This window comes from Crocodylus siamensis, chromosome 3 (genome assembly GCF_052110815.1).
Source record: "Crocodylus siamensis isolate JL-2025a chromosome 3, ASM5211081v1, whole genome shotgun sequence".
In the NCBI taxonomy this organism is placed as follows: Eukaryota; Metazoa; Chordata; order Crocodylia; family Crocodylidae; genus Crocodylus; species Crocodylus siamensis.
Genome location: NC_143397.1, coordinates 511089 through 533339, shown reverse-complemented (window position 1 = coordinate 533339; position 22251 = coordinate 511089). Strand labels below are relative to the sequence as shown.

General features: G+C 62.5%; 1 protein-coding gene and 1 pseudogene across 1 annotated transcript; one reads left to right on the top strand and one right to left on the bottom strand.

The window, feature by feature from the left end:
- Positions 1-641: 641 nt before the first annotated feature.
- LOC149867853 (U2 spliceosomal RNA) lies at positions 642-765 on the bottom strand (annotated as a pseudogene).
- Positions 766-2138: 1373 nt separating this feature from the next.
- Positions 2139-19699, top strand: LOC149867852 (long-chain-fatty-acid--CoA ligase ACSBG2-like). The gene is made up of 14 exons (XM_090037452.1): positions 2139-2441; positions 2765-3045; positions 3169-3422; positions 3538-3626; positions 3847-3967; positions 4361-4441; positions 4763-4912; positions 5570-5734; positions 15988-16169; positions 16330-16563; positions 16874-17091; positions 17298-17437; positions 17607-17853; positions 18891-19699. Exons 1-14 carry the CDS (start codon positions 2413-2415, stop codon positions 18965-18967), a joined length of 2268 nt encoding a protein of 755 aa, XP_089893578.1. The 5' UTR covers positions 2139-2412; the 3' UTR covers positions 18968-19699.
- The last annotated feature ends 2552 nt before the right edge of the window (positions 19700-22251 follow it).

Below are 22251 nucleotides of genomic sequence, written 5' to 3'. Positions count from 1 at the left end.
AACCAACGTAGCACTGCCGAGCCTATAAGGGTGCTGCAGGTTTTTCCTCCCAAGGTGGAGAACCTTGCATTTTTCGGTGTTAAACACCATGAGGTTCTCGTCCGCCCATTTGCTGAGCTTGTCCAGGTCAGCCTGGATCACCCCCCTATCTTCTGGCGTGGATGCTTTGCCCCAAAGTTTGGTGTCATCGGCGAACTTGGCCAGTCCGCTCCTGACTCCAATGTTCACATTGTTAATGAAGATGTTGAACAGGATGGGTCCCAGGACAGAGCCTTGGGGGACCCCACTGGTCACAGGGCACCACGATGAGTGACTGCCATCAATCACAACCCTCTGGGTCCGACCACGGAGCCAATTTCCCAGCCAGCAGATCGTGGTGGAGCCAAGGCCACAACTGGGCAGTTTGGCCAAGAGGTGATCATGGGATACCAGATCAAAAGCTTTTTTGAAGTCAAGATATATGACATCAATCTCTTCTCCCTCGTCCAGGTGATAGGTCACCTGGTCATAGAAGGAAATGAGATTGGTCAAACAAGACCTACCCGCAGCAAACCCATGCTGGCTATCCCTTAGGATGTTAGCCTGGGCCAGTCCATCAAGGATGGCCTCCTTAATAAACTTTAAACTTTGTTGTTGTTGTTGTTTATTGCACTGCTCCTGGAAGCACTGGTGTACCAGGCTGATGCATGGAGGGGATGGAGCAAGCTCCAGTTCCACCTCCCAACACCAAAAATCTACTCAGTATAGACCTCCTATGGAGGACATACTAGGGACAACCACCTGCCCTGGGGAGCCTGCCTACGTGGTCACAGTGCTTCACAATAGCTGCGAGCCCTTGCAGAAGGGCCATCCAGGCAGGGAGGGCACAGGACAGTGCAGCAGCAGGCAGGGCCCAGGGGAGGATCCCAGGGGTGCTGTGGACCTCCATCCTGCCCGCAGCATCTCCCCCAGCAGCCATCCCTGCCCTGCCGCTGCCCTCTGCCCCGGCTCTGCTGGTGCCCCTGGCTCCTGCCCCGCAGCCCCCTGTGCTCCCAGGCTGGGCGCAGGCCGCAGGGAGGGCTGCCGTGTCCTCAGCAGGTGTGAAACAGCAGCACTGTTGCAGGGAGCTGTTCTCCCCGGGCAGGTGGCCCACGGCTGGACTGGGCTGCAGGCCGATGCCCGGCCCTTGGATCGATCAGGGGCCTGAGGAGGTGGAGCAATGTGTGGAGGTGGCTGTTGATTGGGGCCCAGCATAATGCCCAGGCAAAGGGCCAGGTCCCAAACCACCAAAAGTCTCCGCTCCCTGGGAAACTGGCCTGGTGCAGAGCCATGGACGGAGCCAGCCAGCGAGCCGTGGGTGCAGCCCAGACCGCCGGACGCAGGTGAGGAGCCAGGTCCCCTCATGCCCCCAGCGCCAGGGCAGCAGGGGCTGTGCCGGAGTGGGTGGGGGGCGCAGGAACAGCCTGTGCGGCTCCTGGGACTCCGACCATCTGGACGCCTTCTGCTGCGGGCCCCAAAAGCAGAGCCCCGCAGCTTTTTCTTCAGGTTTCCTTCTGGGGGACGGATCCTGGCCGCGGCCACTGTCTTGTCCCTCGGGCTGCCCAGGTGAACCCAGGATCGCCGCTCTCTGCTCGCTGGCCCTGAGAACAAGCCTGAATCTCCTTGCTGCAGCAGGCTGCAGCACATCCTTGCGGAGCAAACTGCTTCCCAGCAGGCTGTGCCCCTCGGTGCCAATACTGCAGGTATAGAGCGGTCCTGCCAGGTTTCTGTAACACTCACAACGTCAGTTTTACAGAGCTGGATGTCCAGTTCCTCCTGCCTGTTCCCTGCTCCGTGCCTTTGCATCCACATGCAGGAGACACTTTGCAGCATGCCCTGCCGGGCTCCCTCTTGCAACTCGGCCCCATTGCAGTTCCCCAGCCCTTGTCCGTGGTATGGCATCTCCTCCCAGCACCCAGCCCTCAATGCGCAGTGCACCCGCAGCACCCAGCACCTCCATATTCCCCCAGGGACCTGTGTCCTCCGTGCCTGGTGGGCGCTCTCTCCCGTAGGACTTGGCTTAAAGCCCCCGTCACCAGCTCAGTCCATTATACATCCCCTCCGGCCTGCTCAAGGCTGTTCCTGGCAGCGGTGTTGGTGCCCCCTGGACAGGCTGGAGCGGGCTGCCAGGAAGCATGTGCAGGCAGGCAGTGGATTGCATGCAACCCCGGGCAGTGAGCAGTGGGTGAGGGGTAGGACAGGGCGCAACCCTGATCCCCGCTTGCCCTGAGACCGGGAGAGGAGACAGCCAGGGGGGCCCTCCCACTGCTCTGCCCGCAGCTAAGGGAGGGGCGCAGGCGGGGCTGGCTGCCGACGTGGTTCTCATGCCCTGTGCCCACAGGGAGCGGCGTGCCGGCGCGTGGGACCGGGGCTGAGGAGCGGGCTGCGCCGAGCATGGCTCAGTTGGTCACCGTGCCCCCCAGGTGAGAGCACGCCGGGTGCACAGGCGGGGCAGAGGCTGCCCTGGGCACGGCGCTGAGCCCTGGGACAGGAGGGCCGTGGCAGGGCTGGGGCAGCTGGGCAGAGACGCTGGCTCCTGCCCTGCCCGCGCTGCGGGGAGGGTCCCAGCCCGGTGCTGGCCCCAGCGAGCCCTGGAGGAGCCGGGGCAGGGCTGGGGCTGGGGGAGCTCCCTGGGAGGGGCCCACGGACAGGACACTCACGGGCAGGGGAGGGCTTGGGGGTGCTGGGCAGGATGCGGAGCGGGCCCTGCCCTGGGTCACCCCAGCCCTGGTCTCTCCCCACGCAGCAGGGAGCCAGAAGGAGCTGCGCAGCCGCTGACCATCACCAGCGCCAACGGCCTGGGCACAGCTGGACATGGCCACGCGCTGGCAACTGGGGGCCAGGCTGGGACGGCCGCGCAGGAGCCAGATGCAGGGAGCGGGCGCCCGTCAGCCCAAGCAGAAGAGCCCCCCCCGAACCTGCCGCCCGCTCAAGCCTATGGCTGGGGGTCGCCCCAGTGCCGGAGGGAGAGCGGGCAGGCAGCCCCCGCCCCAGCCCCAGCCCCAGCCATCCTGACACCGGTGGCAGGTGAGAGCCGGGTTCAGGGAGCCAGCCCCGGCGTGCAGACCCCGTCCCGTCCTGGCAAAGGGCCCGTCCCTCTGGGGCACGTGCAGCGCCAGGGGCCCGTGACCCCCGCCCCCTTACCCGCAGGGGGCTGCAGTGGGCCCGTGGCGCCGGCGGAGACCCTGTGCACCACACGTGCGGACGGGGCGGTGCGGCTGCGCCTCGACCCCGAGGGCCCCGGGGCCTTGCCCCCCATCACCGTGCACCAGCTGTTCCAGGCGGCGGTGGAGCGCCACGGGGACCGGCCCGCCCTGGCCTACAAGCGGGGGCAGACGTGGGAGAGCCTCAGCTACCGGCAGTACCAGCAGCAGTGCCGGGCCGCCGCCAAGAGCTTCCTGAAGGTGAGCGGGCGCCGCGGGCACGGGCTGAGGAGCGCTGGGCCGGAGCGGGGTCGGGGTGGCTGGGTCCTGCCCCGGGTGTGTGGACGTGGGCCTGAGCCCTCGCTGCTGTCCCCAGCTGGGCCTGGAGCGCTTCCACGGCGTCGCGATCCTGGGCTCCAACAGCCCCGAGTGGGTCATCGCTGACATCGGGGCCATCATGGCCGGGTAAGGGGGTGCCTTCACGCTGCGGGGTGGGATGGGGCCCGTGCGCTGCTGGGGGGACTCGGGGCTGGCCCTGGTGCGGGCGCAGGCTGTGGCCGGCTGAGGGGGCTCCGTGGGCCGGTCCCTGAGTGGCTCTGGAGCAGGTGGGACTGGAGCGGGTGCGGCTGGGCTGACGGGGCATCTCCCCGGGGCCCCTGGCCTCACGCTGCTGCTCTCCCCCCAGGGGCCTGGCGGTCGGGATCTACAGCACCAGCTCCCCCGAGGCCTGTGGCTACGTCGCCGCCAACTGCGCGGCCAGCGTGGTGGTGGTGGAGGACAACGCGCAGCTCGGCAAGATCCTGCAGGTGACGGCAGCATCCCCTCCCAAGGGGCTTCCTGCCCCCCTAATCCCACAGGGGTCGCCCGTCCCTGCCCTTCCCACCCCAAGGGGTTTGTGTGCCCTGCTCCCCCGTGCACAGTCCTCCCCGGCTCCTGGACCCCAGCCCTGCTGGACTCATCTCCCTGGTGTCCTCGCTCTCCCATTCCCCATGGTGCCCAGTCCCCTGCCCCTCCCTCAGCCCCGTGACTCAGCCATGCCTGTTCTGGGCTATCCTCAGTGTCACCTGTGCACCAGTGCAGGCTCTTATCTACCCCTACGTGCCCTCCACTACCATGGGGCACCTGGGGCTGGGATGGGGGTGCCATGGGGGGGTTCTCCTCCCCCCGCGGCAGTCGCATTGATCCCCGTGACCCCACAGGTGCAGAAGCAGCTGCCCCACCTCAAGGCCATCGTCCAGTACCGCGACCGGCTGGAGGAGAAGAGACCCAACGTGTACACGGTACGGGCCTGTCATGGTGGGGGAGCACCTCCCATCTGGCACCCACCCACCACTGCCCATCATCCCGAAGGCCCATGCTTGGTCTCTCCCCAGTCCCACGGCCTGGCCTGGCCTGGCGCAGCACGACCTGCCTCATTTAGGTCTGGCCCCTCTGAGGGCTCACCCCCTGGGGGTCCCTCCATGGTCGTCCTGTGGGAAGCCCGACCTGTCCCCCTGCTCCTGCTCCAGCACCATTCCCATGGCACCAGTGAGCAGGGGGCAGCTGCTCCTTTCAACCTCTCCCCCACCATGGCCCTGACCCGCTGACCCATCCCCTGGCAGTGGGAGGAGTTCATGGAGCTGGGCAGGACCGTGCCGGACTCGCAGCTGGACTCCGTCATCCGCTCCCAGTGCGTGAACCACTGCTGCCTCCTGATCTACACCTCAGGCACCACGGGCACGCCCAAGGGCGTCATGCTCAGCCACGACAACGTGAGTGCCTGTGCCTGCCCCGTGGGGCCCAGTGCTGGGAGGGCTGGGGAAGGGGGTTGCAAAGGGTGGTGCTGGGCTGGACGTTGCCTCTGCCAGGCTCTCGCTGGATGCCCGGGGTGGTATAGAAGAAGGTCAGGCCTTGGCCCTGGTGAGCGACGTCCGAGGCCCACTCCCCGGGCTACGGGGGTCTCACGTCACAGTCCTGCCTCTCCCCTGAGCACTCCAGCTGCAGCTCACTCAGGAGCAGCCAGCAGCCCTGAGAGAGGAGCTTGCCCAGTGATCCCGCTGCTGCAGCACCCCCAGACCCCACCCCAGGCTGCTGTCACCAGGAAGGGCCACACTGGGGGAAGCAGGGAGTGGGAGGCCAGCTGCAGCGCGATGCCCCAGTGCCAGCCTGGGCATGGAGGAGTCAGAGAGATGCACAGGGATGCACTGGGCCAGGCTGCAGCTGCCGGGTGCCACAGGGGACTGGCAGGGGATGGGAGCTGGCTGGTCCCCAAGAGCAGACCCACGCACCTGCCCTGCCAGCCTGGGCTCTCCTGGCCACACCACGTGGCACATAGGCCATGCAGCATGCCAGGCCTTGTGGGTTGGGCAGGGGTCATGGTCTGGGCGCTGGTGTTGGCGGGGTAGCGAGTGATATCCTGATCGCTGCAGGTGATGTGGGAGGTCCGAACGTTTAAGGAGGTGCTGGGGCTCCAGAGTCATGAGGTGGTCCTCAGCTACCTGCCCCTGAGCCACATTGCTGCGCAGTGCGGAGACATCTGGCTAATGATGTCCGTGGGAGGCACCACCTTCTTTGCGCCACCCGACGCCCTCAAGGTAACAGGCACCAGCCTGAGGGTGGTGGAGGGGGCGCTGGGGGTGGTGGGAACAGCGACAGGAGCCATTGTCAGACCTCTCAGCCGGTCACCAGCAGCTCCAGGGAGGTGACCCGCTGCTGACAGGAATAGTTTCATAGTTTCTAGGGTCGGAAGGGACCTGAGTAGATCATCGAGTCCGACCCCCTGCCATGGCAGGAAATAGTACTGGGGTCAAATGACCCCAGCAAGATGTTCATCCAGCCTCCTCTTAAAGCCCCCCAGGGTAGGAGCCAGCACCACTTCTCTTGGAAGTTGGTTCCAGATCCTAGCCGCCCTGACCGTGAAGTCGCGCCTCCTGATGTCTAACCTAAATCTCCCCTCCGCCAGCTTGTGACCGGTATTCCTGGGTCACTCCTGGCAGTGCTCAGGGGAACAGTGACTTCCCCAGTGCCTGCTGGTCCCCTCTGACTAGTTTGTAACAGGCCACTACATCCCCCTCAGCCTTCTCCTGTGGAGGCTGAACAGGTTCAGGTCCCGTCGCCTCTCCTCGTAGGGCCTGCCCTGCTGCCCCCGACCATGCGAGTGGCCTCCTCTGGACCCTCTCCATGCTGTCCACATCCCTCCTGAAGTGCGGCGCCCAGAACTGGATGCAGGACTCCAGCTGTGGCCTGACCAGTGCCGCATAGAGTGGGGAAGATCACCTCCTTGGACCTGCTCAAGGTGCATCTGTGGATGCACGACAAGGTGTGGTTAGCCTTCCTGACCATAGATTCATAGATGCTAGGGTCGGAAGGGACCTCAATAGATCATCGAGTCCGACCCCCTGCATAAGCAGGAAAGAGTGCTGGGCCTACATTACCCCAGCTAGATACACATCTAGCCTTCGCTTGAAGACCCCCAGGGTAGGGGAGAGCACCACCTCCCTTGGGAGCCCGTTCCACACCTTGGCCACTCGAACTGTGAAGAAGTTCCTCCTAATATCCAATCTAAATCTGCTCTCTTCTAGCCTGTGGCCATTATTTCTTGTAACCCCCGGGGGGGCCTTGGTGAATAAATACTCACCAATTCCCTTCTGTGCCCCCCGATGAACTTATAGGCAGCCACCAGGTCGCCTCTCAACCTTCTCTTGCGGAGGCTGAAAAGGTCCAGTTTCTCTAGTCTCTCCTCGTAGCGCTTGGCCTGCAGGCCCTTAACCATACGAGTGGCCCTTCTCTGGACCCTCTCCAGGTTATCCGCATCCTTCGTGAAGTGCGGCGCCCAGAATTGCACGCAGTACTCCAGCTGCGGTCTGACCAGCGCCCGATAGAGGGGAAGTATCACCTCCTTGGACCTATTTGTCATGCATCTGCTGATGCACGATAAAGTGCCATTGGCTTTTCTGATGGTTTCGTCACACTGCCGACTCATGTTCATCTTGGAGTCCACTAGGACTCCAAGATCCCTTTCCACTTCCGTGCCACCCAGCAGGTCATTTCCTAGGCTGTAGGTGTGCTGGACATTTTTCCTCCCTAGATGCAGCACTTTGCATTTCTCCTTGTTGAACTGCATTCTGTTGTTTTCTGCCCACTTGTCTAACCTGTCCAGGTCTGCTTGCAGCTGCTCCCTGCCCTCCGGCGTGTCCACTTCGCCCCATAGCTTAGTGTCATCTGCAAACTTGGACAGAGTACATTTCACTCCCTCATCCAAGTCGCTGATGAAGACATTAAAGAGTATCCATGTCCCCACACTGCCGGCCCATGTTCATCTTGGCATCAATGATGACTCCAAGATCCTTTTCCGCCTCTGTGCTGACAAGAAGGGAGTTCCCCAGCCTGTAGGTATGGTGCCGGTTGTTCCTCCCCAGGGGCAGCACTTTGCACTTGTCTGTGTTGACTCCCATCCTATTCTCATCTCCCCACCCCTGTAACCTGTCTAGGTCTGACTGCAGCCTATTCCTCCCTTCTAGCTTGCCCACATCCCCCCACATCTTAGTGTCATCTGAGAACTTGAACAGGTGCTTTTTACCCCCTCGTCCAAGTCACTGATGAAGATGTTGAACAGTGCGGGCCCGAGGACCAAGCCCTGGGGGACCCCACTGCCCACGTCCCTCCAGGCTGAGAGGGACCCATCCACTACCACCCTCTGGTTGCGGCCCTCCAGCGAGTTGGCGACCCATTTGACTGTGGGTGTCTACACCACAGCCCCCCAGTTTCTTAATGAGAACGGGGTGAGAGACAGTGTCGAAAGCCTTCCGGAAGTCCAGGAAGATGATGTCCACTGCTACCCCTGCGTCTAATGATCTGGTGATCTGGTCGTAGGGGGCCACCAGGTTGGTCTGACAGGACCTGCCACTGATGAACCCGTGCTGGTTGCCCCTAAGCATGCAGTCCCCAGCTGGCCCCTCCTGGATGTGTGCCAGAATAATTTTCTCAAACAGCTTGCCTAGTATCGAGGTAAGACTAACTGGCCTATAGTTTCCCGGGTCCTCCTTCCCCTTTTTGAAGATGGGGACCACGTTGGCCCTCTTCCAGTCTTCCAGCACCTCGCCAGAGCACCACAAGTGCTCGTAAAGCTGTGCCAGGGGTCCTGCAATGACCTCGGCCAATTCCTTTAGAACTCTAGGGTGGAGATCGTCTGGACTGCTGACTTGAATATGTCCAGTCCCTCCAGAAGCTCCCTAACTAGTTCCTCACTAACCCTTAGCCCAGGTGTGCCTCCCCCGGGGCCCGAGGGGGCCCAGCAGGGAGGTGGCTGTTCTGGTCCCTACTTGGGAAGACGGAGGCAAAGAAATTGTTAAACATGTTAGCTTTGTCATCTGATGTGACGACCAAATTTCCCAATGCGTCTGGAAACTTCTTTTTACCCCCTATGTATTTAAAGACGTACTTCTTATTGTCCTTAATCTGGGAAGCTAGCCCCAGTTCCATCTCTGCCTTGGCCTTCCTAACTAACCCCTACATCCCCGAGCGACTGCAGTATAGTCATCCCTGGTGACGACCCCTTCTTTCCATTGGGTGTTTGCCTCCTTTTTAGCAAGGAGACATTCCCGGATGCTTTTGGTGAGCCATGGAGACTTGTGTGCTCTCCTGCTCCCTTTGATCCTCATTGGGATTACCTCCCTTTGGGCTTGGAGGATCGCCTCTTTAAGGAGCGACCACTCTCCTTGGACACCGGCTCCCCTCCCCTCCGGGACCTCAGCGCTTCCCCAACTATTCTTCTTAGCTCATTGAAGTTTGCCCTCCTGAAGTCCAGGGCTGCTGCCTTGCTGCCGGCCTTTGCTACCTTGCGCTGGATGGTGAATCCCAGCAGGCGATGATTGCTGTCGCTGGGTGGTCGAGCACCCGCAGCCCCCGCACCAGGTCATCACCCATGGCCAGCACTAAGTCCAACAAGGCATCTCCCCGGTGGGGCTGTGCACCTCCTGGGATGCCCCTGCCCGCAGCAGGGTGCCCACTCTACTGGAGTGCTGCCAGGGCCCCCCTTCCCAGGAAACCCTCTAGCTCAGGGCCAGGTGCTGGGGCTGGGCTCCTCCCCCAGCACCCACGGGCACCACCCGGACCAGCTCCTCCTGCAGCCATGGCCAGTGTCCACAGCGGCGAATGCCGGGTGGGCGACGAGCCAGCTGAAGCCTTCCTGAGGGAAATCCCTTCCTGCCCCCCGCGGGCACCCACTGGAGCCCTGACGCCTGGGATGGCCAGACCCCCCCGCAGACAGCGCTTTCCCTTCCTGCCCTGCCGCGGGGACGGCACCTAGTCCAACCTCTGTGTTGCAATCTGATGATTGCCCCAGATCAGCCCTTTCTCTCCGCTGCCCCTTCCACCGCTGCGCAATATCCGTCCTGAAGCCGTTCGGTGCCTTGCCCAGACCTGCCATGGTCAGACCCCCATCACACCGCGTCGCTCCTCCAGTGACTAGAAACCTTCCCGTCTCCGGGTCCAGCTTGTTCCTGACCAGTCTGTGCTCGTTCCCCGGCGAGCCCGTGCTGCCCTTTCACTACCCGGCTCTTCCCCTCCCTGATCTTCACTGCCACGTTCTCCAGCCATCGCAAGGGAGGCGATGGCCCTCTTCTTCTTGCCTGGTTCCCTGCTTGGCCGCGTGCCTGGAGAAACTTGTGCTGCTTGATTTAGTTTTCTTGGAAAGGCCCAAGTCAGCCAAACCTCCCGCCATCCTCGCTTCACTTCACCCCAGACTTCCCAAACTCTGCAAGGCCTCTCTCTGCCTCTGTCTTTTCTGGTCGACCCTGTTGTCTGTTCTTCATGGACCCTTGACTGTGGGCCCCAAGGCTGGACACAGCACTCCCGGTGAGGCCTCACCAGTGTTGAGCGGAGCAGAGAGTCACCTCCCTTCATCTGCAAGTGACGCTCCTGTTCCTGCCACTCCAGTGCTGTTGGCATTAATTTGCAAGATGAGCGCGCTGTTGGGCCATATTCAGCTGATGGTGTGCTGTCACCCCCGGTCCTTCCCTGCAGTACAGCAGCCTGGCCCGTTGTTCCCTGGGCTGTACGTGTGCACACCATTATTCTGTCCCTGGTGCAGGACTTGGCAGTTGTTCTTGTGCAATCTCATCTGATTAGTTTTTGGACCATTTCTCCAGTCTGTGCAGGTCACTCTGGATCCCAGCTCTGCCCTCCAGAGAGTCTGCCCTGGCACCTGGCTTGGTGTTCACTGCAAATTCTGCTAAATGCGCCCTCAACCCCATCCTTTAAATCAATAAGGAAGATGTTGAACAACACCATAGCCAGGCCAGACCCTGGGAGCCCCACTCGATGCCTTCTCCCAGCTGAACATTCATTGCATTCACCAGTGCACTGATGCTCAGCGCCAGCCACCCGCTTCATTCTCATTCCCCTTTCCTTAGCAGCTTGTCCCCTCCAGCACCCGTGACCCAGCCTGGACTCCCATCCCACCACCTTTCTAGGGTCCCCTGAGCCGTTCCAGCTTCTCCCTCTTGTTGCCCAGCCCCTGGCGTTGGTGTGGGAATATTTCAGCTGTTCCTGTCTGGCTGTTCCTTCTCTGCCTCCAAGTGACCAACACTTTGTCTGCTGCCATTATCAGTGCACACGCCCTAACACTCATTGGCAAGGAAGAACCAAAAAAAAGGTTTTTTGTCAACCTTGATGAAATCCTGACTCTTATCCTGAAAGAGGACAAGATCATCCTCCTTGGAGACTTGAATGCGAGAGTTGGGCCGGACTTTAGCATGTGGAGGGGCACCACTGGGAAGGAAGGAAGGAAGGCGTGTGCAAGCACAATTCCAACTACAGCCTGTTACGTAGTAAATGTGCAGAGCATGACCGTGTCATTAATAACACTATCTTCAGACCACGCGACAGGTACAAAACAATGTGGCAACACCCCCGCTCGAACCAATGGCACCTCCTCAACTACGTCATTGTAAGAGCACGTGATCTAAAAGACATTCGTCTCCGGTGTGTTATGAGAGGAGCTGATGACCACTGGACCATTCACTGCTTCATGAGATCAGTCGTGTCCATTAGGGTTGTGGTGAGACATCAAAAGCAACCCATATCAGTCTGAAGACAGTACAGCATCAAATGCCTTCAGACTCCTAGATGGTAGACACCACAAAGCCAAACACATCTCAGCAAGAAACCTGCCAGTTTTAGGACTGAAAATAATAACACTTGTATTGAGGAAGATTGGCAAACTCTAAACAAAACCAGCCGTGAGGCTTGCGCAGAATCAGTTGGCTTTATCACCTGATGCCATCAGGACTTGTTTGACAAAAAATCCATTAGTAGAGCAGGCTTTGGAGTTATTACACTTCTTTAATGGAGTAACTTTGTGGCTCGTTGCTTGTTTTATCATACCATTAATTGGTTGAACATGTAGTGGGTCACAGTTTAAGCCATGATTAACTGGTTAATCCCACCTTAAATGTAACATGCAGAGTGGGCGTTTAAGTGTTAGAGGCCAGTTTTTATGTTCCACATCAGTCTTTTCTTTTTTAGATGAAGCAAACCTAGTTCCTTCAGCCTTCCCTCTTAGCTCATGTTTTCTAAACTTTGCATCATTCTTGTTGGTCTCCTCCTCCTCTTTCTTTCCATTCTGACTACTTTTTTGTTAAAATGGGCTGCCGAAAGCTGGATGCAGTACCCGGCCCAGAGCAGGGGGCTGGACCCAATGATCTCACAAGGTCCCTTCCAGCCCGAAACGCCTGTGAATCTGTGAACGCGGAGATCAAAGCTCTTCTTGATCAGACGAGAAAAGTTTTCTGTGACTGGTAAAACCATCCTATGTCTCGTCAGAAGCAGGGAAGTTTTCAACAGCTTAAAGCTGAATCCCAGAGTAAGAGTTGAGAAATCAAAAACAATTGATGGAAAGAGAAGGCGAAAGAAATCCAAAAATGTATTGATACCCATGACATGCGGAGGAGCTTCTCCAGTGCCACCAAGGCTGTGTGCAGACCGAGCTCTCGCAGACTCACTCCACTTAGCTCTGAAGACGGCACTACACTCCTCAAAGACAAGTCATCAAAAGTGCTGCAAGGAGCTCTGCCAAAAGCTCCTGAACTGAGAATCAGCGGAGACTGACGAATCCAACCCTCAGCATCCAGTAAGGGAAGCACTTGCCAGTCCCCCAACCTCTGAAGTCCACCGGGCACCAAGACTGATGCAGAACAGCAACGTATCTGGCCCCGAGGGCAAACCAACTGATGTCTTCAAAGTTGGTGGGGAAACTATGGCCAGCAAGCTCCCCATGCTGTTTGTCCAAACCTGGACACTGAGGAAGCTCCCACTGACCTCAGGAAAGCCAATATTGTCTCCATTTCTGACAAGGGAGAGGAGTCTGACAGTGGATACTGTCGAGGTATCACCTTCCTCTCCATCGCTGGGAAGATCCTTGCTTGAATTCTGCTAAACCGACTGCTGAGGAAACCCTTCCCATGTCTCAGTGCGGCTTCAGACCACCGAGAAGCACCGCGGACATGATTTTTGCGGCCTGGCAGATCCAGGAAAAATGCCAAGAACAACACCAGGAACGGTACATGGCCTTTATTGATCTGACCAAAGTCTTCGACTCTGTTAATCATGAGGCTCTATGGGAGATCTTATTGAAGTTTGGCTGCCCAGGGAAATGTATCACCATCCTAAGGCCAGGTGATTGCCTCCATCCTCTGCAGTGGCTCCGCTATGGGGCCCTTTGCCGTTTGAGCAGGGCTGCATGATCGCACTGATTTCTTTTCCATCTTTCTTGCCATCATCAAGATGCTCATCCGCGACTGCCTGCCACGTGGCATCGGCATTGAGTACAGGATGGACAGGAACCTTTTCAATCTCTCCCACCTCCATGCCAAAACCAGGTACTTTGGCCTCAATTGTGGATCTTCCGTATGCCGATGACTGTGCTGTCCTTCCACATACAGAGGACAACCTACAAGCCGCCCTTAACTGCTTCTCTCAAGCATACCAGTGCCCGGGACTGACCCCTAACGTCAGAAAAACAAGGTGCTCCAGCCCAATCAATCCCCCTGGCAAAGATCCTCATTGACCGACTGGAGCTGGAGATGGTTGAGCACTTTGCACACCTCGGGAGTCATCTCTCAGAGAAGGCCAGCAGTGGTGAGGAGAACCAGTTCAGGATCCAACGTGCCGGCTCTGCCTTCACAAGACTGACTTGTGTTCAACAACATCAGGACTTGAGCAAAGCTCCCGCTGTACACGGCTGTGGTAATGCCAACTCTTCCCTGTGGCTGTGAAGCTTGGGTGACCTGCAGGGACTGCCTGAAATCCTGGAATACTGTCACCAGCGCTGCCCCCAGAAGATCCTTGGCGTAAAGCGGGAGGATCGTTGTCACACAAGTGCTAGTGTCCTCTCCGGCGCAACCACTGCCAGCATGGAGGCGCTGATTATTCAACATCGGTGCGGTGGACAGGGCATTGTGTGCACGTGTCGGATGTATGTTCACTGAAACAACTGCTATACTCCCAACTCAGCCACGGGCAAAGGACATGAGGTGGCCAGGGCAAACATTTCAAGGATGCCCTCAAGCTCAACATTAAGAAGTGTGGCACTGGCACTACAAGTCGAGACAATCCAGCCTGGGACAGGGCTACAAGGCAGCACCTTGTGCGAGAAGGCACATGAGATGGGGTGTGTGTCCTTGTGGGAAGTTCAGTTGTGGGCAGAGGACTGGCCTGTTTCTCACCACCCGGGAATGCTACTTGCCACGTCCTGCTCCTCGTACCTGGCTGACCAGCTCATCGTGAACCGGCTCTGGGGCCTCCTGCTTTAGCCGCGCTCCCGCAGCGTCGCGGGCATCCCTGGGCAGTGGCCACAGCTGAGGACAGCTGGTTTCGCTGGTGGGTTCCTCTTCCTCCGTCTCTGGCTTCACCTTGCAGCAAAACCCTTGCCTCTTGCTTTCCTTTCTTCTGCAAGTAATGTGCATTCCTGCGAACAAAAACACACGATTCTTTTGATCTGAGTCTGGCTGACTGCGTACAGTTCAAGTCTCATCACACAGAAAACACTGCTTGTTACTTCTAGCTGCTGCGAAGCATTTTCCCAGAACACGGTTCTTCATACTCGGCCTAGTCGCCTGTTAGTGGCCATGATAAATTCAACTCTCATTCGATGTTCCCAGGCTGCTGCAGACTTACATGCAAGTGTACTCATTCCTGACTGTATAGCAGTGGCCGCACCTGGTGTTCACACTTTTGGCTATTGCTAGGTCTGCGGTCTGCCCGTGATCTGCCAGTCCCTGACCAGGTCTGGGGCCTGCAGTGTCCTGCCTCCGCCTTCCCCTCCTGGGGCAGGAAGAATCCCAGGGACGAAGACTCGAGTGCCGGATCTTGAAGAGCCTTCCCCGGCTCGGCTCAGCCTGGGCCTTGCCAGGAGTATCGCTGTAGACCCAGGGACACTTCTCCAGTCCCACTGCTGCTGGTTCGCAGAGAGGAAAAGAAACCAGACAGAAATAAAGAGGCTTTATTCACTGTCAGTGCAACCGACTGGGGCTATGCCAGGGCACACATATCCAGACCTCTCCAAAAAACCTGCCTCTTCCTACAGATGCGCTTGCTTGAACCCTCCAGTCACAGGCTAACGCACGCATACACCACGCTAGGTACTATCCCGTTGTCTTGCCTATCGCTGCACTGCAGTTTCGATTCCCCTTCCACGATCCTTGACTGTCTGTCAAGCTTCGGGTCAGTGGTGAAGCGCTGCTTTGATGAAGGAGGAGCACGTAGCACCGACTGCCCCGGCGCTCCCAGGCATCTGCCATGTCCTTGTGACATTCCCCGCAGGGGTCTGAGGCAGCCGCCAAGGCTCTGGCTGCCGCCTCGATTCCAGCATCAAAAACAGGCAGTAGTTTCTTGCCCGCTCCCGTCACATCCCCGTTGGCCTCAGGGCAGTGTCCCGGGCTTCGCTGCCAGCAGACAGCACAGCCTTCTGGTTTCTGGGCCTGCCGCGTGCCCGCTCCGCCTGACCCCCGTAATTACCGCCTTGTCCTTACGAAGTTCCACCTCCCGTGGGTGCCAGCGCCACGCCGGGTCTGCTCCCAGGCCCTCTTCCTCCTGCCCCTACCACCGCACTCCCCGTTGTCTTGGGACCCTTCCTCTGCCCGTCTCAGCCAGGTCTCCTCGCGCCCCATTTCCCCCTCCCTCCTTCCCGGCCGTCCCTGCCGGCCCCCCAGTCGGGGCCTTCTACTCCTCGATCTCCACCGGGCCACGCTTCCCGCCTGCACCTGGGAACCGGGGCCCCCTCATTCCTCACCCCATTGCCCTCGTTTCCCCGCTGTGCTCGGAGGTGTGACTGGTGATGCAGCGGCAGCTCCTGTGTCTGCAGGGAGGGAAAACCCAGCACACAAACACGCTCCTACCCTGTGTGCTGGCTGCAGGGGTTGTGTGGCTCTCCAGGCAGTTGGTTCCCTGATAATTAAAGCCTGGTTCAGCCTAATTAGGCTCTGCTGGGCTCAGGCCAGAAACAGACATTAGGGAGTGAAGCAAAGCAGCTGTGCTGGGACACAGCCAAGCTGCTTCATGGGGTGAGATGGGCATCGCCTTTTGTCCCACCTGTGGATCTTGTGGGACAACCGGCAACGTGTCCCCCTGTGTCCAGGGTTCCCCAGGGTCAGTGCAGAGCTGCAACCCTGCACAGGGCAGGGAGCACACTAGGGTCCAGCCCTTGCAGAGCACAGCTGCTTGCCATGGCCAGGGGCAAAGAGGGGTGTCCCCAGGGGAGGGGTGCCGGCTTTGCCTGTGGGTGTGTGGGTTGCCAGCACCCGGCAGCCCGTGCCCCTTTCCCTTGACCCTGCTTGCTGTGCGGGCCCAGGGCTCCCTGCTCCCCACGCTGAAGGAGGTGCGCCCCACCGCCTTCGTCGCCGTGCCCCGCGTGTGGGAGAAGATGGAGGAGAAGCTCAAAGCCGCCTTCAGCCAGTCGTCCCTGGTCAAGAGGAAGCTGGTGGAGTGGGCACGGGGCATCGGGCTGCAGGCCAGCTACAGCCGCCTGGACGGGTGGGTAGGGGCAGTCAGGGGCACGGGGCGGGTGGCTCCATCGGGGTGAGGCGGAGGGCGGCATGGGGGGGCACAGGGCAGACAGGCCACGTATGTGGGGTCGCATGGGTCCCATCTGCCCCGGCCTCAGCCCTCCTCCACCTCCTCCTCCTCCCCACAGGGACGGCTCGGTGCCCTGGGGCTTCGCCCTGGCCGAGCGCCTGGTGTTCAGGAAGGTGCGCGAGGAGCTGGGGCTGCAGCGCTGCACCCTGCTGCTGACCGGGGCAGCGCCCACCGCCAAGGACACACTGGAGTTCTTCATGAGCCTCCGCCTGCCCATCCTCAACATGTTGGGGCTGAGCGAGTGCAGCGGGGTGCACAGCACCTGCACGCGTGAGGCCTTTTGCATTTACAGGTGGGGCAGCACGGGGATGGAGCGGAGGGGTTAGGGTTGGGCGGGGCAACATGCTCCAGTTGTGGGGATAGAGGTGCAAGCCCGGGTGTGCAGGGCCCTGGGCAGGATAGAAGTGGCGTGTTGAGGGCCTGGAGCAAATAGGGGCACAGCAGGGGCTGGGGCATGGTGGTTGCGGTGGGGGAGGTGTCAGGGACCTGTTCCCAGCTGGGGGTGCAGGTGAAGGGGGGTCAGGACAGGGAGCACCTCGGGGAGCTGGTCCTGCCCCCCCAACAGCCTCCACTGCCACTGAGGGTGCGGGCGCTGCCTCCAGCTGCGGGAAGGAGCTGCCAGGCTGCAGGTCCCGCATCGAGCAGCCGGACGCGGAGGGCACCGGCGAGCTGTGCTGCTGGGGCCGCCACGTCTTCATGGGCTACCTGGGCATGGAGGCCGCGACACGGGCGGCGCTGGACGAGGAGGGCTGGCTGCACACGGGGGACCTTGCACGCCGCGACCCCGACGGCTTCCTCCACATTGTGGGCAGGATCAAGGGTACGGGCTGGCGCACACTGGAGTGGGTGGGCGTGCGAGGGGCGGGGGTGGTGCAGGGCTGCAGGGCCTGGTGCAGAGGGGTGGCAGGGGAAGCATCGCTCTGCTGTGTCCTGTCGCTGCCCCCTGCCACCCCCACCCTCCCTGCCTTTGTCCCGGGGCTTCCCCTGCCACGGCTCTGCCCTCCCGTGACGCTGCGCCGGTTGCAGAGCTGGTGATCACGGCGGGCGGGAAGAACATCGCCCCGGTGCCCATCGAGGACGCCGTGAAGAGGGAGGTGCCGATCGTCAGCAACGCGATGCTGGTCGGCGACGGCAGGAAGTTCCTGTCCCTGCTGCTCACACTGAAGGTGGGGACACCTCGGGGCCCTGCCCGCACCCAGCGTCCCGGCAGGATGGGTCCCGCAGGGAGGGCCACGGGCGTCCCGTGGGTGCGGACTCCAAGACACCTGCGCCCACGTTCCCACCGCCCGCACCGGCTGCCCCCCTGCCCTCGTGTGACGGGTTCCCCTCCCCCAGTGCGAGGTGGATCCGGAGTCGGGGGCGCCCCTGGACGAGCTGAGCCCCGAGGCCGTGCGGCTCTGCCGGGCGCTGGGCAGCCGGGCCACGCGGGTGTCGGAGGTGCTGAGCACGCGGGACCCGGCCGTGTACCAGGCCATCCAGCAGGGCGTGGAGCGGGTGAACCAGCGCGCCCCGTCCCGCGCCCACCGCGTGCAGAAGTGGGCCCTGCTGCCCCGGGACTTCTCCATCGCCGGCGGGGAGCTGGGTGAGTGCGGCAGGAGCCCGAGAGGGGCTGGGGCTGGGTCCTGGCGCTGACGGCTGCAGCCAGGAGGAGCTGGCCATGCCCAGCCTGACCCCTGCGGCCACGGGCCTGCCCGGCTTCCACTGCCCGCAGCTCCTGGGACTATTTGATGTCCTGTGGTGACGCGGTGATGTCCGCTAGTCTCTGTGGGCTGCCTACGGATGATGGCCGGCGGTACACGTGGACCCCGCACCCCTGATGGGGTTTGGAGATGGGCCCCAACGGGGTGGGGCTGCCCCAGCCTGCAGCCGCTCCAGCGCCCTGGGAGCCTCCCTGCAGCCGCTGGGAGCTGCCTGCCCCTCCACAGCGATCCTGCCCACCCGGTGCAGCCGGGGTCCGAGCGCTGGGCTGGGCTGGGCTGGGCCCGGCCCCTAATCCCTCGGGGCTGACATGGGGCAAGGCCTGGCAGGCCCCTACTCCGAGGCTTGCTGATTTTTTGGTGGTGGCCGCATGAGGCCAGGAAGGAGTTTTTCCCTCCTGCTAGGCAGTGGCTGGGCTGCGCCCGTGCCTGTGCCCGCCCCTCTGCAGGGCTTAAACGGGCTGAGGCAGTGCTCCTGTGGGACCAACCTGCAGGGTCCTGGCTGCACTTCTGCACTGGGGCAGGAAGGTGTTTCCCCCTGGTCAGACTGGGGGTTTCCTCTTCCCCTGCAGGGGCACAGCTTGGGCCTGGGGTCTCAGGGCCGTCCATGCCCCTTGGCAGCAACCAGACACTGCCCCGCGGCCGGGGCACAGGGTTTGTCCGGGCTGGTCCTGCTCGGGCCAGGCCGGGGGGACGTGGCTCCCTCCCGCGCTGGCTCTGACTCTTGGCAGCCCCCGGGCTGGGCAGCTGAGCTGCCGGTGGTGGTGGGACCCTGCCAAGCCAGGCCAGGCCAGGCCAGGGGCGTGGGGAGCAGGTCGGGACTGGCAGAGGTTGGGCACCGGGAGCGGGCTGGGCTGCGTCGGGCCGGCGGGGTCGGAGGCAGGCAGCCCAGCCCTGACCCTCTCCCTCTGCTCGGCGGCAGGTCCCACGGCCAAGCTGAAGCGCCAGGTGGTGCTGAGCGCCCACGAGGACGTGATCCACAGCTGCTACCGGGACTAGCGCCCGTGCTCACCGCAGCGGTGCCCTCCTCTCCCCCGCCAGCCACCTCTGCGCCTGGCGATGCGCTGCCCTGGCCCCAGCCCCAGCCCCAACCTCCCCAGGGTGCAGCCTCTGCTCCTTCCCTTCCCTCCCCTTCCCTTCCCACCCCGCGGGGCCAGGGCCCCCGCCAGGAGGGCAGGGCAGAGCCCTGGGGCAGGGGTTGGCCTGGCAGGCTGTGATTGCCCAGCCCTTGGAAGGGACCTTGCAGCTGCCTGGCCTCCCCTGCCCTGTGCTGGGCCAGTCCTGCTCCCGCCAGACCCTTGACCCAGCCCGGCATGCCCAGGCCGACCAGCCCAGCTTGTCCGGCTCCTCTCAGCACACGGGTCCCCCCGCTTCATGTGCCGCGGCAGCCCTGCTCTGCCCGCCCCGCTCTGGGCTCATCCTGCCAAGCACAGGCCGTGAAGCTACGTGTGCGGTTTACGTGGGTCCCCCCAAGGATCTCGTGCGACGGCACCGGTGCTGCCCTTGATGCCTCTGCTGCATGGCTGTCACATCGGTGGCCCCCAGCCTGACGCGTCCCTTCACCGCCTCCTGCTCACCGTGGGGATCTTACACCAGACCCCGGTCTACGGCCTGGCCACCCCCACGAGGCACGTGGCTAAGGTGCTGCTGTCACCTGCTGCATGTGAGTCTGGAGGCGCTGCGCATCTGGCATGGCCTCCCCTCAGTAAACCCGCGCTGTGCTTCATCCCGCTCCGCCTGTGTTGTCCCTTCCGGGGCAGGGTCCAGTGACAGGGAGAGCAGTGCCTGTGGGGGCCGGGCTGGACCCCATCCCGGGGCAGCAGGGTGACTCCCTGCGGGTCCGTCCCCCTTGGCCTGGCACGTGGAGCAGGATTGTGGCTGCATGGCCCAGGGAGCTGGCAGCTGTGCACATGCAGCCCCTGCGTGCCCCTGCCCTCTCCTCCGGCCCTGTGTCTCATGTACACAAGGTTGTGTCTCACAGCGCCCACGTGTAAATGTGCCCCACACACACACTAGCTCACACGCGTGCACATATGTGTATGTGAGCAGGTGCCTGATACAGGTGAAAGCTGGGTCCATGCCCTGTGCATACTGGCTCATGCGCACACTCCTGTGGGCACTAAAGGCACACCCACGTGCATTGGAGCATTCCCGCACAGGTGCACAGGCAGGTGTGGCACTTCAGGACAACATGGATGTGCCCGTACATGCACAGAGCCCATGCCTGGTGTGCATGGCCCAGCGCTGCCTGCTCCCACTCCAACTCGAGCTCCACGGGGCCACGGTCACGCTTGGCGAGGCACCGGCCTGTTTTGTGGCGGGGCCTTGATGGGCACAGCTGCGGCTCCCCCAGCAGCTGCTCAGGGCCGCTGCCCACCCAGCCTGACCTGGCCTGGTCTGCTGGCTACGTGGTGCTGCCCGTCCTGCCCCATTCCTGGGTGCGGGCGCTTCCCTCCCAATTATTTAATAGATTTCAGAGACATTAGGGCTGGAAGGGACCTCAGAAGATGATCGAGTCCAGCCCCCTGATCCTGATGTACAGCTCCAACGTACTTATCAGCAGCCACCAGGTCCCCCCGAGCTTGCGCTTCTCCAGGCTGAAGAGCCCCATGGCTCGCAGCCTCTCGTCATAAGGCCTGTTCTCCTGCCCTCTGGTCATGTGTGTGGCTCCTCTGGACTCTCTTGAGCTTCTCCAATTCCTAAATTGTGGAGCCCAGAACTGGAAGTAGCACTCCAGCTGTGGCCTCTCCCAGGCGCAGGAGCCCAGTGCCACTGGTCCCTGCTATGCCTTCCCTGAATGCATCAGCACTGGTGCTGGCAGCTGTCCTGGGAACTGGGGGCTCCGTGTTCAAGGCCCTGGGCAGTGAGTGAGGCTGCGTGGCCATTTATGCAGCGGAAAAGTGCAGGAGCCTTTCTGGGGCGACGTGGAGGCAGAAAGTTATCCCAGCCACCCCGTCCCTCGCCTGCGCTTGGGCAGCGCTGTGCACGGCTGGGGGAGAGGGGCGGCATCATGGGGCCACGGCCATGCTCGGCTCTCCCACCCTGACCAGCGCCACGTGCCACCCAGCCTGTTCCTTCCCTGCTCGCGCTCGTGGGCACGTGCGCTGGGCGACTGGTGCCTGCTGCTGCCAGTGCTAACAGGGACGGAGCGTGTGGGCACCAGAGGTCATAGGTCGGCGAGGTGGCCAGGAACTGTGCAGAGGTCATTGCCAGGTCTCGCTCTCAGTGTCTGCAGCTCCGGCTGCCCGGAGCCCAGGTGGCGAGGCCGGCACCGGCGGGGGCTGGCCTGGGTGCGGGGGCAGCAGGCGCTGGGTTGGGGCAGGCCCCGGCTCACTCCGCGTACAGGCAGCGAGGGGTTAATGCACCCAGCCGCCGCCAGCTGTCCGCGCCGCACTCGCGCGGGCGCGGGGCTCCCTGCGGCCCGCGGGGCTCTTTGTTCCGCTCCCCGGCAGCTGCACAGCAGCTGGGGCCTGCCGCGCCCGGGCCTCGCCGCGCGGCGCCTGCCCAGCCCTGACGGCCGGCGCCTGCAGGGGCCCGCCTGGCTCGGGGCGGCCGAGGGCCAGGGGCGGGGCGAGCAGGGCCGCGCGCCGGCGGCAGCGGGCCTGGCACGGGCGGGCGGGTGAGGCGCCGCGCAGCCGCCCGCGCGCGGGTGCACACGCATGCGTACGGCGCCGCAGCGGCGGGGGGGCGATGCCCCGGTGCTGGGCGGAGGGGCCGCGAGAAGAAGGGCCCTTTGTCGGCGGCGCCGCGCCCGCCGCCTCCCGCAGCCCCCCGCCCGGGGACGTGCCCGGCCCGCTCTGTCCGCACGGCTCAAGGCGCTGCTTGTTGTTATAAATAGCCCGTGTCGGGTGTCGGCCGCCGGCTCCGCGGGCGCGGCCCCCCCGGCCTTTGGCTTCGTGCCGCCGGCCCCTCTCAGCGCGGCCCGGGGAGCGTCCTGCTCCCAAGCAAACACCGGCTCCGCGCGGGCCGCAGCCGCTCCCGGGCGTGTCCGCGGGGGGGGCAGGGCTGCCCCGGGCCCGGCTCGGGTGGGGTGGGGTGTGGTGGGCTGGCGGCACCGCGGGGCACGGGGGGAGGAAGCCCCGAGCCCCGCCAGGACCCCCGAGCCGGCCGTGCTGCTGCGCGCGGCTGCGGCCCGTCCGGCTGGTGCTGGGCAAGGAGGGAGGCCGGGCGGGGGCGGGGGCGGGGACGCGTCGGCCGGGTGTCAGGAGGGGCCGGGCCGTCGCGGCCGTGCTGGGCGCCCCTGCCCCTTCTGCTGCCGTGTCGGGGGGTCCCGTCCCCGGGCC